We start from the raw sequence: 16,498 nt of genomic DNA on the forward strand, positions 1-16,498 counted from the left end.
CAAGGTGGCCTGTCTATTGATATGTCCTTTTAAAGACATGAAAAGGTGCCTGTTGAATGTATTTTTACTGTCTCACTCTTTTCAACTTACCTGTTTAAGGCTTGTAATGCTCAGATGTCCAGCGAAATTATCTTCCATGATGTGGTGCTGATGATATCTTCTAGATCCTACTCTTTCTCTGTTGTCAATCATATGTGTTTTTTTTCACTGAAACAAAATACAGAACAACATGAGTAGTGATAGGATTTTAATTCAAAATTGATGCTGGACCTGGGTTTTTCTGACATTCAAGCCCAGTCGTGTTAATTTAAAAAACGTAATACTCAGGTGCTTACATGACTCCATCTTTTTGTAACAGCATTTTCAAATCTTTGTGTTTGTTCATTCTGATCTAATAGAGCACATTTGATGAATTACAGGCAATTAAAGTTGACAGTAAGGATGCCACTAGTACATAATTCACTGCTTTGTATCATTTTGTATTTGACAGACAGTGTCATGAGATAATTGTTACATTAAAATGATCAGCGATAAACACTGCTAATGCCGATGTACAATATGTTCCCTATGGTCTTTGAAAAAGTAGTACTTTCAAAATATGTCTTCTTATCAGTTTTAAAATGTTGCCAATTCATTACAGACTATGACACTGAACTATTGTTACAGTTTCAGTTAGAATAAAAATCCAACACTAATACAAATGGATTCTAATATATTATAATGCTGGTGGACACTGGCAGGTCAAAAGGTCGTATGCTGCCAATATGATAATCAGGGGCAGCATGATCCTTGAACCTGCTACAAGGTCATTCACATTCCAGTATTTGAATACCATTGCGACCATCCAAGGATCTCCAATAATAAGAGCAATGCAATAAGTAATGTTATAGATTATATAGAGAGCAGCACTGGGAAATTTGATTAAACCAGGTCTGTACATTTATATTCATTAATTATCCCATTCATCTTCAATAAGTAAATTTTCATAGAACATCCATTTTAGTTGGATCACTGACATTCTGACATAGAGGTGAGACATTGTACTTATTGTACATCACAGTGGTAGGAAAATAGTAAAGCTGAACTAAAGTCTTAAATCCTCTGTGTTTTTAGTTTATTTTTTATCCCTACAAACCCATGCCAAGTGGTTATGGAAAAACAAAACAAAACAAGGACAATACTGCATTTCATAATACACTACAAAAAGACGGAAAGCTTTTTTTTTAAATACTCTGTGGAATTATGTGTAATGTCTATGAGTAAAACCCATAAAGACGTAACTCGGCACTGGCCTAAACCTAAAGAACAGCAGATTGACTAAAACCGCATCCATGTAGTTGTTCATTCCGGCAAATCCGTGGGCTCACGTATATTAAATCATATGCTTGTATATATTTCTAAAAATGTGTGCATCAGTTACCCACTCTGTTTTAATGGGAACCTGTAGCTAGGCTGGAAATAAAGTACAGTGAAAAAAAAATGAATTTCTGACCTGGCTGTGTCCTGGTAGGAAGATGTTTAAATTACATTTTCCACTGATGCATGAATGATGGTTCCTGTGTGGTCTCAAGTTGTTTATTATTTTAGTTCTTTTTGTTGGATTTGTCTCTGGGAGCTGCTATTCTGCCTTGTGTTTTAAAGCTCTGTAGTTTGACTTCACGCTTGGTGCAATTCAGTCATATTACTATAAAGAAGCGTAACCCATAAAGGCAAACCAGCTCTTGCAACATGAATATATAGAATATTATTATATGTTGTCACCTACTGTTATGTTCTATAGGCTCTAGGCATTATTATCTGAGGTAACTGGTTATCGTTATTGCTCTGGGCATGGAGACTAAGGCATTTAACCAGATGAATCAGTCAAACAATTATTTCGGGAATCACATCTTTCTTTTTTCCCATTACAAGCAATCAGATTAGACAGCTTGCGTACAGTGTGGATAGGGCAATTTGATGTTGCAATCTGATCATTAACTCCGTGTACGTAAAAAAATGTCTGTATGTTTAGACAGCTAGATTGTCACGGTCCTTGGGCTTCGGTTTTGACATGAAAGGATCTCTTCGTCCTGTTCTGTTTGAATATTGATAATGCTTTGGCAGTTGATCATTTTAAGCTGGGAGTGTACTTACCTTTTCTTGACAGTGCTAAATTCGGAGGAGCAAAGTAATTTTCACAATCAATTGCGTCATATTTGACTACAGCAAAGTAAACCGAGACAAATCCAGTACTCTAAATTTAAACACCCGACCTCTTCATGTGGGGTTAATTATTATATAATACAAATAATAATCTCTATAGCATATAGAAAACCAGTCTGACCTTTGATGCAAGTGTCTTTCTGAACAATACTGGTGTTCTGTTTCTTACGTAAATATCCTCTTAGTTTGATTTCACACTCTAAAAAAAAGAAAGCGCATGCATTAGCGAATGGAGATGAATTATGCTGTTCTAAAACTCAACTTAAAATCATCTCTAAGCCTTACACTAGTACAACCAATGAAAGTACTTTTTGACATTTTTTCATCCCTTTCTGAATATTTAAAGGTATGTCATATATAACCAAGGGTTGAATATATTCATTACAAATGCATAGCTCAGTGTGGCACATGTCTGGATTACAAGTTTAGAGTGTTTCGTTCAATTCTGTATTAATCTAACAATTCCTGATTGGCCCTTTGCTTTTTTGTGTTGATTATTCAGAATCTGTATTTAAATCAGTAACCAGCCATAACCGCTTTAAATAAGTCATGTGAATATCTCGAGTATCATGAATGTCACCTGTCTGCCTGGAAATGCTAAACCAAATGGCAGTCCTTTCGCATATGATTGATTTTATCATTTATAAAGGAGTGAAATCTAATTAGTTTTAGCCACTTGAACTGTTAGTGGAATAATGCTCAATGACAGGGATAACTTACCCAGAAGTAGTTTTGATATTTTAAAAAGTTTGTATCTATTGTTTAACCTAATAACCTGACATTACTAGGAGTTATTTGGAAGAAGATAAACATTTCACAAGCCTGGTATAAGCTAAATTAGTTGCTTAAGTGAATTCAATTTGCTGTAGTGATTTTCAAGAGCCAAGTGAAAGCTGCCTTAAATCTCTCCTTTATTAAAAACTCAAAAAACAAAAACTGCCACAGGGTTACAACATGCGCAGCACAGTGTATTGGCAATCTACAAAAAACACAACAAAAAGTCATTGGAATGATTAATTCTGCTATCATGTACGGGTGCATTCTTTCCTGCTTTGCTGATTTCAAGTAAATATGAGCTGTAAAGCAAGAGCGGGGTACAACCTGCTTCTCAGTTCTGGTACAATAAGTATTTAATTACCCTTTCCTTGTACAATAGTTTGATGAATTTGCTTACACACATTTTTAGGGTCATGGTGGAAAGGAAATTAACACCCCCAGTCAGATTTCAATAATTTGATATGATTCTCATTATAACAATGGCCATGGCTGGTATGTATAACTGAGCATGGTATGTACCTCCATATCTCAATGCTCCCATCATGATGTTTTGTAGTAGGAATAACCCAGTTTTTTTTTATTTTCCCCTCATTTTCTGTTATCACAATGTCACATGTCTGAACCGTTTGCAAAATATTGAAGCCTCACTAAGGGGCCTGGGCATTTTAGTGACAAAGAACATTTGCTGCACTGTGGCGCGGGAAAGTGGCGTTCGACATGGCCGGAACCCCTCAGTACATCATAATACTTTATAGTCAATATCAGAGAAATTAAATTAGTATTATTAACATCAATTATTAACCTTGTGTCCTTGCAGAACCTTCCCTCACACCTTTCCACAAGCTCTGCTGCTTGGCATCTCTCATAGCCATGTCTCAAAGTGATGCATTGCTCAAGGCTTCAAGGACATCCTCCTCATCTGCTTTGAGTTGCACTATTTCCTTGTCATATTAAATACTAGATATTTAATAATAATGGATAACTAAGACAGGATTTCACTACCTTTAGTGGTTTGAATATGTCTTACAAAATGATGTTTTTATTAAATTAATAGCAGCATTTTTAATTACAAAATGTAGCACTGGAAGTAATTCCCAATGTGTTCATGTAGACTTATTATGACTAAGCAATGTGAAAGAAAGGATGTGGGTGTGATCATTAGATTGTGCACTTCTGTATTGCAAATATTAAATGTACCCACAAAGCCTCAAACCAAAGAACTGATGTTACAGGATTGCAACAGAAACTGACATATAATAGGAAGAAGTGGCAAAATAATGTTCTTAGAGAATATGGATTGACATCTTGAATTGTGTTAGCGCTCCATTTCACACAGTTTACAAAGAGTGACATTTTGTTCTTTCACTAACCTAGGATGATAAAGCACATACTGATATGACGAGAAGCAAAGTAGGTGATGAAATTCACTTTAAGAGAGATGATATGCTTACCTTTATGACCGTGACTAGTGTTTGTCTATACTGGACATATTGTGACAGTTGGGCGAGTGATTACAGTGAAAACAAAAAGAGTAATTTAACATTTCATCTCAGCAGCATGAATCATTTTTGTGAAAAACCAAAAGACCAATTCCGCAAAGGAAACCACGAAAAGAAAGGGAATATTAATAAACAGATAGTAGCAAAAATGACAAATTGTCCAAACAAAGACGTGCTGGAGGAGAGAGATAGATAAGCAGACAGGCATGGAGGCTTTGCAGATAAAGAAAAAAAAAATCAACAGACAGCCTTAGACTGCAGTGACTTAAACTGTGATTCAGGGAGGTAATGTCTCGAGAATGACTCATTGTGAACGAGAAAGCAGTTGAGATTTTACAATGTTCTTGTCAGGCATAAATGGCACTGTATAGTCATTCCTGAAAACTGATTGCCAAGAGGTCACTCATTCAGAACAAAGGTAGGAAAGCTCTGGATGTTTCAAACCTAACAATGTCCATCAGATGTCAGGCGACAGAGAGCATGCCCAAAACAAAAATGAAATACATCAAAAAATGCACACAGACAACAACAAAAACAACAACAAATTCATTACATTGTGTTTATAATCCAAACAGTGCATTTCCATTTGAATACATGCCCGTGTTTTTGTTTTCTTTCGTTAGGCAGGGCTCTGCGATTCTTTTCCTTTGTGTGTTTGATATTTTTGAAGCGTAACCTGACTTTCATTTTGATTTGCTGTTGTGAGATTTATCGTATTTTCTCTCTGAAGGGGTGAAGATAAACCTAGAAATATGGGGAGTAAAGCTACTTTCATGCATTTGGGAAAGTGTGCTTAGATTTCCAGATTGGATACATAGAACAGAGATCAGAGAAAAAGAGGGAAGCGAGGAAATATGGCAGTACAGCTTTTTATTATAAGTTTGTATTAATGGCTTAGGTTGAATGGTTTGCCTTTAATACACATTTGCCAAAGACCTATATTATTATTATTATTATTATTATTATTATTATTATTATTATTATTATTATTATTATTACATTATTATTATTATTATTATTATTATTATTATTAGTAGTAGTAGTAGTAGTAGTAGTAGTAGTATTTTACATTTAAAAAACATGATTATGCCAAATTTGTCTACTGTGAAGATCACACCTTTTATCATTCTGTATATTATTAACTGATACATATATATGGATCTGAACTTGTAGTGTAATTATGTTAAGTTACACATAATAAACTTTGTAAGCAGATAAAAACGGGAATATTGTGCTTCACCGCAATAAAAAAATACCGTAAATGAATCACCACCTTCTGCATTCGGACCCCAAATGCTACATCTGCCTGTGAGATAGGAGAACGTGTTTTGGTGCTGATAGTAATGTTATCTCAGCTTTCTTCGCTTGTGAAATGTGAGTCTCCCAGGACTTCACTAATGCAGTTCCCACTGTCTAGATTGACATAATAAGAGCTGACACTCAGTAACAGCATTAAAAGTGAGTGTTTTATTTTTTAATATAAAAATGTTTTAGATTAAAAAAAAAGAAGATTCAATTCAATTTTAAAGTGAAGACACAGACAATGCAGTTAGACAGAGATGAACATGACACATCATGAGGAATAACCCTTTAGCCTTGCTGAGGGACAAGGAGAGAGACTGAGAGTGGAATAGGACGATTTCCACATTGCGTTATATAATGATTACATACCTTCTTAAATGCGGGCCGTGTGGGAACCTGGCTTCGGTGGAGAGGGTCTCTAGCGGGGATGTGTTGGAAATGCACAAGAAACAACTGTGTTAAAATAGGCAGGGGCATCTCCGACTTGCTAGGAAGTGTAATGGGCTTATCTAACATTGCGTAATGTAGTCATTTATTCAGACAGTGCCCTGGCTCATTTACAGAGTCGTTTGGGTAAATTAAGACAGCTTAATAAAGCAGACAGCCTGTGACATTACTTTGCCGAAGACCGGGATTCATTTTTCGAGAGTTAGGCAGGGGACCGTCTCCGTACAATACAGGGAACAGTCCCTCTTGGAGAAGCTTAACGTTCCTCTGCAAGATCATTCTTGGGCACCAGCTGTTACTCTGTGTGCCCCACACCAAACTTGGGGCAACTGCCTTTCTGTGGCAAATCAGTAGACATGAGGCGTATTGAATGTATAATATTTTTCAACAGTACCCACGAATGCCACCCAATGAATCAGTTTCTCTGGTATCCATCATATAGATTCGATGTGTGTAATAGGCCACAACCTCACATACCTGGTCTCAACTATACAAAGTGTTAGTGCATCCCTGTCTAGTTGATTTTAAATGCGAGGTTATTAATGCCACTCATATTTTTACAGTAGAGATGTCTGTAAATATAATCTGTTTTCTTGCAGTTCTAAAATGGATTTGTGGTTGAAAAGTACACTTCCTAACCTTGCCCTTTCTATGTGCAGGTACAATTCAGAGATGCTCCTTCATCAAGTATCACTACTCTTCAGCCATGATACCGAAAAACCTTTCTTTCAACATCACAAAGACCATTCAACAGGATGAGTGGCACTCGTTGCGTAAGTGTAAAGTTTGACTTGTTCTCTCTGGCCTGGAAGGTTGGATGTTTAAGGAGGTCCCTGGATTTTTGTGTGGTTCAGATATGCTGTTCCTACCTTAGAAAGTGCAGCAGTGGTCTTATAACAATATGCTATCTGACTTTGAAGTTCGACAAGTAATAAAAGAAAGCAATTTGGACTTCACTTTGGAGCTCTTTCCCGTTTATGTCTCCCAGAAAATGACGAGTGGGGTTTTATCCACATGCCTAGAGGCTGTTGTCAGCTACTTTAATCAGGGAAGGAAATATATCCCTCTCTCAGAAGGTGCTTCTGCCTTTGCCTGTCCCCTAGGATAATCCAGTTGTTTTAACTGTGTGGGAAGAGTGCCTTTGAGCTTGGGTACCCAGTGAAACAATAATCTGGGATGACCTGAAACTGTCTTCCCATAGCAAGTCAGTGAGCTGAAGAAATTAACTTTGTCGGGTGACAGGAAAAAGCACTTTTTAACCCAAACTTCAAGGACTGTTCGCCAGTTTGTTACTTTGTCTGGCATTTATTAGAGCTCTTTTTCAGATTTTGACAAAAGGAAGCTCTTATACTTTACAGACTTACCTTCCCATTCTTTTTTTTTTTAAATATAATTTTATGTAAATAGCAGTTTGGGGCCATCCACTTATGTCCACTTACAGTTAATAATACAATTGCCCTACATTTAAACTCTAAACACATTGTATTTTATTGTACAACACCTTAAAAAAGAGTTAAAAATAGGTAACCTCTCTTCATTTGGTCAACAATAGATGATTGGCTATAATGCAGTTCCCTTTAGAGGTGTGGAGATTAACTGTACATTCTGATAGGAAACACACATACACACAGAAGTACAGTAATCACTAACTAACAAGTCTGTGTCTATGATTTAACATGCTCATGGCAATCCTATAGTTCTGAGCTGATTCTTAAAAAAAAAAATCCTGTATTGGACAGAGAAGACGTTAAAAAACAAACTGTTAAACTCAATGAGGATTAGACAGAATTTCAGGTTTCAAAGCTAAATCAATTCAAGAGCTTCCAAGCTTCGCTTTATGAAGGAGAATTTGTATATACAGTCAAGATGCAGTAAATATCAAAGGTTGTGTTGCAACATTCTGTCATAATAGACTAAGATTTCAAACTAAAATGCTAAAGCCTTAAAGGGATGTGTTAAGAGTCCCTAGCAGGGAATATAGGAAGATGTGTCACACCACAGGAGCTGTAATTCATCGACTATAAAGCGTGCAGACATGTAACACTACACAAAGTCTGTTGCATTCCAAGCAGCAATGTATTTTGCTTTAAAAAAATGTAACATTGAGATTCAATACCATTAACCAGCTTTTTCGGGATCACTGCTTTGAACTTTTGCAAAGCTAATAACTCAGAGTGTCTAGTTGTATGAACAGTTTCATCCCCAGCGGCCAGGCCTGTCCACAGACTCGGTACACTGTCAGCAAGTTTGACTGATACCCTAGGCCTGAAATTATGTGACCTGTCAACCTTTTAAAACCATTTAAAAGGGCATCCAATGCATCCCCTATCACAGACCAGCAGACTGAGGGAGAGCTTGTAGGATTTCAAGCTGCGTTCCCCTCAAACTCATTGCTTAAGTCACTGGGGTCTTCGAAAGTTACGCTTGTCTTCTAGAATTTGCAGTGATAATTTTTACTTCTGCTGCTTTCATTCCCCATTATAAAAATACCATATCTACACTGTACACTACAGATTAGAGGGTGTTTTAAATTACATATGTGATATACACATGCACATGATATTTTCTGTTTATTTTAGGTTTAATATGAGGTGTGTCCCCAGACAGAATGTGTTGGTTAAATAAATGGAGTGTGTTGTTCTCCATTATACTGAGCGTGAAGACAACTGTTCGTGACAACATTAGTACTGTTGTTCAACTATACTAATTACACCTTTTCAGAGCAAATGGCAGGGTTCTGTAAAAAAGTGTTATATCCATTACTTCAAGTGTTTAAGCAACGTCTACAAAATCTGTCTTTGCAGTGTCCATATCCTGACAAGCTGTTAAACTTACAAGTCAAAAACAATTAGTTGAAATATCTTAGCTTGCATTCCTGTCGGGGGTGTACCCTCAAGTGGGCTGTCAGTCAGTTGTTGTTCAACTGTAGGCTCTTTATGACAGGACAGTGTGGAGAAAAGTGTTTTTCTAAGCACGACAAATGTTGTCAGAGCGACGGCCACCTCCAGGACACACCCCCTGCACAAATCCATGCTGATTTATCGGAAGTGATTGCGTTGGTTTAAAAACTTGTCTGGATGTGAACAACGGAAAGCGATTTGCGATTTGCGGTTTTAAAGGCATTTAGTGACAGAAATAACCATTGAAAGTGGGCCAGCCTTTCTGTATCACAAGGGAAGGGCGTGAAAACATTTAGGTATTTGCAGGATGGCTCTGTTGTATTTAACAATGCTTATTTTTTCACATGTAAAACAAACCACATTTATTAGTCTATTGTTCACCAACTGAGTCTAAATCTTGCTTTGGACATTGTTGAAGTTGTATTGAAGACAGTGCAATTGTACTGTTCAATATTTCAAATCATAAACAACTACAAAGAAAGCATTTAAAAAGCTTCTTCATGAAGGAACTATTGTGAGATGAATACAGAGAAAAGAGATGACTTTGGACAACTGTAGGACAAAATTATTTGTTGCACAAGCACAGGAAAAATACTAAAAAGAACAATAATGACTTTAGATTAAGGATTATTTGAACATCATACATCAAATAACTCTTATTCCAAATCCCCAGTGTAGGTTTTCACACCAAAGCAACAATTAAGCCAGCATTGTCAGGCAGCAGTAACATTGCTTTAATTTTACAATATACAAAGATCAGTTGTTAGCTATGGTTATTGTTGCCTGCCAACAACAGCCAACCGATCTGACCACTAATACTGGGCCAAGAGTGGTCCATTATGTGGGTTTGTTTTGATTCTATATTAAACAATTTAGAGAACAATAAACATTGTTTTAGGCTAAAGATTGTTTAAGGCAAAAGCTTATTTAAGACTTTCAGAACTCTACTTCTCCATAAATTATATAATCTCATGCAGTGTTAATGTTGTCCTTAGGACGTTTTGAATCACTATCCAATGCCTTAGGGACTATGATCCAAACTATCCAGTGAGTAGCAGTGTAGTTATTATAGACCTTGACATCTAACTGGCATTTCCCAGAGGGGTGTCTTCTAAGGGATCCATCCAGAACAAACAAAGGTCAGGAGGTTGAGAGAAAACAAAGTGATTACCATGTCACAGCCTCTGTAAAGAGAACATCTGCATTACTGAGAAACCTACGGTTCCATAGACCACATATGCATAAAAAACATTCCTACCCCTTCTGTATGTATGAGCTGCTGTGGAGGCAGTGACTGAGGAGGAGGTTGGATGCGAAATGACAAGCGATAGGAGGGTGTGTGCTAGAATGCAGGTATTTATAGTTTATCAAGTGGAATTGAGGTTGTTCAGCCCCAATATTGTATTATAAATTCCAATTCAGGAGTTTACAATCCTAAATACAGGGGTGGTGTGAGTCTTCATAAGTCGTATGAAGCTTTGGCTTTACTCACTTGGCCGAGGTGAATGACAGAATGGACCTGCCAGAATGGGTCGGACAGATTTAGGAGTGGGGCGGCACAGACTGCTTGGGCGAGGTTGTGTTGAGGAATGTCTGGCGATCCGTAGACTGACTTGAAGGAGTGGCTGGAGGGGAATCTGCAAGGGAGGTGACACCGACGGATGGCAGAAGATCTGTGGGTCAGTTTTCGGAGGTGAACGAGGTACCGCTGGATGCTGTCTTGTCCATTGCTGTCCTACGAGGCGGCAGGAGGGGCAGATGTGAGCAAGGTGGCACTGAGATATGGCCAAGATCCGAGGCCTACCTGCAGGAGAGAGCGAGATGACCCTGGATGCTTTGATTGGGCGGCCCTTTGGTTTGAGTTTTGGAAATGGCAGCTTGATGAGTCAGTAGCTGGGCTGTAGGGCTGGCATTGTCAGGAAGATCTGGAATAGTATGAAGGAGGACAGCAGGGTGTGACGATGATGGATGTGTTTGCAGGTGGTGGTGCCTGACTTGAGAAAGGCTGAGCCTGAAGGATCGATTTGTTCTTTGAGGAATTGTTCATCTCCTGGATCAGCAACAATGCCAAGGTTGCAGCCGGGACAGGTGTCTGGATGGAAGCAGAGGGTGTGATGCGCGGAGGCGGGCTGGAGTTGAACTGAGGTGGTCGAACTGTGATGACCTTGCTAGCAGGGATCGTGAGCTCTAGGACAATATGAAACAACCAATGCTAGAAAGTAGATATGTATAGTTTATTGAGCAAAGTTGGAGAGTGGAATTGGGGTTGTTTACTTCTGAAATATTTATATAAATTCCAAAGGTCATCTGCATTGAGGACATAAAGATACAAAGGAGGAGACAAAAGAAATGAATAAATAAATGAATAAATAACAGTGGTGTGTAGTAGAGTGGGATTGCAAGACTGTCTGTGGGATAAATGTTACCCAGTGCTATTTAATACCACTGAGCAGACCAGCTAAGACACAAAGCTCGTTAATATTGCACAAGTGACCTTGATGAACACATTAAGCAAGTCTTCAGTGGGGACAGGGCCTAATTAAAGGCACAGTGCATAAGATGACAAAATGGACAATCATGTTCTAGGAGATAGAGTTTGATGATTTGAGTGTGTCAAAGAAAAATACATTAATCATCAGAACTAGGAGTGTCTCAGTCAAGACAAAGAAATGTGTCTTAATTTGTAAATAGGGTGGTCCATACCATTATAAATGTAACAGGTTGACTTCTGAAGCTTTCTTTCCTCTATCTGAATGTGTTTGTAGTTTTGTGCAGCCAAACACAAAAAAGCACAATTTCACAAGGTGAAATAATGAAAGGAGGTAATAAATTATACAAAGTAATTATATTAGCGAGCAGAAAAAGAAAGGAGATATGGAAGCATTCCAAACAAATAGACACAAGAATAAGATCAGCAAAGATAAAGGAAATACTGTGAATAAAACATTGCTTTACTGATGCATTAACATTTTAAAGAAACAAAACATGAACTGAAAAATGATTATTAATTTATTTACTTTGAATTGTGAATGTTAAATTACATGGTAAAAGTACTTTGAGTTTAAATAAAAGCAGTTTTCTGTAATTATTTGTTATTAGAAAAACAGCTTATTTATTAAACAAACAAAACTGCCTGCTGTTTATATAAAAATAGGTTCTGGCATTTAAATTGTAATGTACTACATAGGTACAACAAACATGCCCTTGAGGAAAATGATTATGGTTATGTGACTGAATGTATAGCAGAATAAATTAATACCAAGACTGTGCATTATTTTCATTTTCCTGATTTTAGTAGGTTTTTATATCAATAGCTTTAGTCCAAGATTGTATTTCTCCTCGAAGCCGAGTTTGGTGTATAAATATAACTGCAATATGAAAAATAATGTAGTAAAAACTCTGGATTGGAGCAGTTTCCCTACAACTCCACAATCTGGATCTGTGAGCCAGTGCTGGGGTCTGTTATATACTGAATAATGAAAATCTAAACCTTAAAATGTAATGTGTGTACTTTTGAACCTGTTTCCGTAGCTACGAGCATGATGGGTTGAATGGCCTCCTCTCGTTTGTAAACTTTCTTATGTTCTTATGTTCTAATGTTCTTACTCATAAGTATTACAAAACATAATGCATATGTTTTAATTTGAAAAAGATGTTAATTACCTAGCTACATCTAAGATCTGTAAAAGACTTTAAAGCAAGCAGCCTCTGAAAGTATAAAATATCTCCATGTTGAGAAATAAGTAGTATATTTGTAACAATCTTTGTCATTATTCATATGCATCACCTGCACTGAAAATGAAGCTTTTACGAATCTATATGTTAGATGTGTGTGACAAATGTGACAAGACTCATGCACTGTTCAGGTTGTGCATCAAGCAATACTGGTGAACTGGTGAAGAAAACGCAATGATTAATAATCGGCAGCGGTGTAACTTTTTATTTCACATCAAGGTACAGACCGTTGGGTTTGACATGGTCCAGGTATAGACATGGGTGCTGAATATTTCCGAGGATAGATCCAAGGCATGACTTTGGAAGAGAAGGACAGGTATTGCAGCACGTAGAAGAGGTTGTCTGAGCATTACTAGGATGCAAGTCACTTCTATATCCATTTGCAACCCTCATTAGGAATTTATTAGATGAGAACTCACAGTCCCATAGATATGGATCAGGTTCTGTCATACACTCTTAAAACGAATGTGTTGAAATTCCACACAATACACCACTTGAGTTATTAACACTAGCATATTTTCTGAAGTTTACATATGTAGGATATTAAATATTTCAACATGTGTTCAAATGGATACACAATGTATTTTCCTTAATCACACTCAGCATTATGTAAAAGAACAACACATTTGTGAACTAGTGTAGGTATGAACTGGTTTGCTAGGGTCAATGCCACAGTTGGTTTCTAATTACATTCCCCCCCTAAAAATGTATTTGTAGAATCTATATGACCTATTGAAGTAAACTAGTTTCAGAGTACCACGAATAACATATTATTGTTGTTGTTATTTTAAGTATGATAGACTTGGCATCCACTGATACATTTATATTGTTTTGGCAAGAAAATGTATTGAAATATAATGCCATGACATTTTGAAACAGATACATAAGAATACAAATATAAGAATTAGATGTTCAGTCTTTATGATTGTTTTGCTCAGTGTAAAGAGACATACTGTCGATTGTTGATTGTCCCACTGTGTATTTCAAGGAATCTCAGTGCTCATATTAGAGCCAACTGATTGTGTTCCTCTTGAAAGCATTTTTTTAATCTTCATGGACTCATCATCAAAAATGCAAACCTTTATAATAATTCCGTCGAATATTCTATTAAAAAGAAAAGTATATATAGCTTTGAAAATAGCATTAGGTTGGCCATCACAGATATACAGATCTGTCATCAGGTGGAAAGGACTAACATATATATATATATATATATATATACACTCACCTAAAGGATTATTAGGAACACCTGTTCAATTTCTCATTAATGCAATTATCTAACCAACCAATCACATGGCAGTTGCTTCAATGCATTTAGGGGTGTGGTCCTGGTCAAGACAATCTCCTGAACTCCAAACTGAATGTCTGAATGGGAAAGAAAGGTGATTTAAGCAATTTTGAGCGTGGCATGTTTGTTGGTGCCAGACGGGCCGGTCTGAGTATTTCACAATCTGCTCAGTTACTGGGATTTTCACGCACAACCATTTCTAGGGTTTACAAAGAATGTTGTGAAAAGGGAAAAACATCCAGTATGCGGCAGTCCTGTGGGCGAAAATGCCTTGTTGATGCTAGAGGTCAGAAGAGAATGGGCCGACTGATTCAAGCTGATAGAAGAGCAACTTTGACTGAAATAACCACTCGTTAAAACCGAGGTATGCAGCAAAGCATTTGTGAAGCTACAACACGTACAACCTTGAGGCGGATGGGCTACAACAGCAGAAGACCCCACCGGGTACCACTCATCTCCACTACAAATAGGAAAAAGAGGCTACAATTTGCACAAGCTCACCAAAATTGGACAGTTGAAGACTGGAAAAATGTTGCCTGGTCTGATGAGTCTCGATTTCTGTTGAGACATTCAGATGGTAGAGTCAGAATTTGGCGTAAACAGAATGAGAACATGGATCCATCATGCCTTGTTACCACTGTGCAGGCTGGTGGTGGTGGTGTAATGGTGTGGGGGATGTTTTCTTGGCACACTTTAGGCCCCTTAGTGCCAATTGGGCATCGTTTAAATGCCACGGCTTACCTGAGCATTGTTTCTGACCATGTCCATCCCTTTATGACCACCATGTACCCATCCTATGATGGCTACTTCCAGCAGGATAATGCACCATGTCACAAAGGTCGAATCATTTCAAATTGGTTTCTTGAACATGACAATGAGTTCACTGTACTAAACTGGCCCCCACAGTCACCAGATCTCAACCCAATAGAGCATCTTTGGGATGTGGTGGAACGGGAGCTTCGTGCCCTGGATGTGCATCCCACAAATCTCCATCAACTGCAAGATGCTATCCTATCAATATGGGCCAACATTTCTAAAGAATGCTTTCAGCACCTTGTTGAATCAATGCCACGTAGAATTAAGGCAGTTCTGAAGGCGAAAGGGTGTCAAACACAGAATTAGTATGGTGTTCCTAATAATCCTTTAGGTGAGTGTATATATATATATATATATATATATATATATATATATATATATATATATATATACCATATAAGAAACCAATTTGAAATGATTCGACCTTTGTGACATGGTGCATTGTCCTGCTGGAAGTAGCCATCAGAGGATGGGTACATGGTGGTCATAAAGGGATAGACATGGTCAGAAACAATGCTCAGGTAGGCCGTGGCATTTAAACGATGCCCAATTGGCACTAAGGGGCCTAAAGTGTGCCAAGAAAACATCCCCCACACCATTACACCACCACCACCAGCCTGCACAGTGGTATCAAGGCATGATGGATCCATGTTCTCATTCTGTTTACGCCAAAATCTGACTCTACCATCTGAATGTCTCAACAGAAATCGAGACTCATCAGACCAGGCAACATTTTTCCAGTCTTCAACTGTCCAATTTTGGTGAGCTTGTGCAAATTGTAGCCTCTTTTTCCAATTTGTAGTGGAGATGAGTGGTACCCGGTGGGGTCTTCTGCTGTTGTAGCCCATCCGCCTCAAGGTTGTACGTGTTGTGGCTTCACAAATGCTTTGCTGCATACCTCGGTTGTAACGAGTGGTTATTTCAGTCAAAGTTGCTCTTCTATCAGCTTGAATCAGTCGGCCCATTCTCCTCTGACCTCTAGCATCAACAAGGCATTTTCGCCCAAAGGACTGCCGCATACTGGATGTTTTTCCCTTTTCACACCATTCTTTGTAAACCCTAGAAATGGTTGTGCGTGAAAATCCCAGTAACTGAGCAGATTGTGAAATACTCAGACCGGCCCGTCTGGCACCAACAACCATGCCACGCTCAAAATTGCTTAAATCACCTTTCTTTCCCATTCAGACATTCAGTTTGGAGTTCAGGAGATTGTCTTGACCAGGACCACACCCCTAAATGCATTGAAGCAACTGCCATGTGATTGGTTGGTTAGATAATTGCATTAATGAGAAATTGAACAGGTGTTCCTAATAATCCTTTAGGTGAGTGTATATATATATCGGTCCTTTCCATCTGATGACAGATCTGTATATCTGTGATGGCCAACCTCATGCTATTTTCAAAGCTATACATACTTTTATTTTTTTTTAAGAATATTCAAAGGAATTATTATGAAGGGTTTGCATTGTTTCCTTTCAAATCCATTGTGGTGGAATACAGAGGCAAAATAAAGACAATTGTGTTACTGGCCA

General features: G+C 37.8%; 1 protein-coding gene across 1 annotated transcript in view; it reads left to right on the forward strand.

Moving 5' to 3' along the window:
- Window positions 1-16,498, forward strand: part of LOC136771499 (transmembrane protein 178B) — a 76,013-nt gene that overhangs the window by 19,835 nt on the left and 39,680 nt on the right. Inside the window, exon 3 of the mRNA XM_066723839.1 lies at window positions 6,887-7,000. Coding sequence (XP_066579936.1) covers window positions 6,887-7,000 — 114 coding nt within the window. The remainder of the gene's footprint in view (window positions 1-6,886; window positions 7,001-16,498) is intronic.

This window comes from Amia ocellicauda, chromosome 15 (genome assembly GCF_036373705.1).
Source record: "Amia ocellicauda isolate fAmiCal2 chromosome 15, fAmiCal2.hap1, whole genome shotgun sequence".
Lineage (NCBI taxonomy): Eukaryota > Metazoa > Chordata > Actinopteri > Amiiformes > Amiidae > Amia > Amia ocellicauda.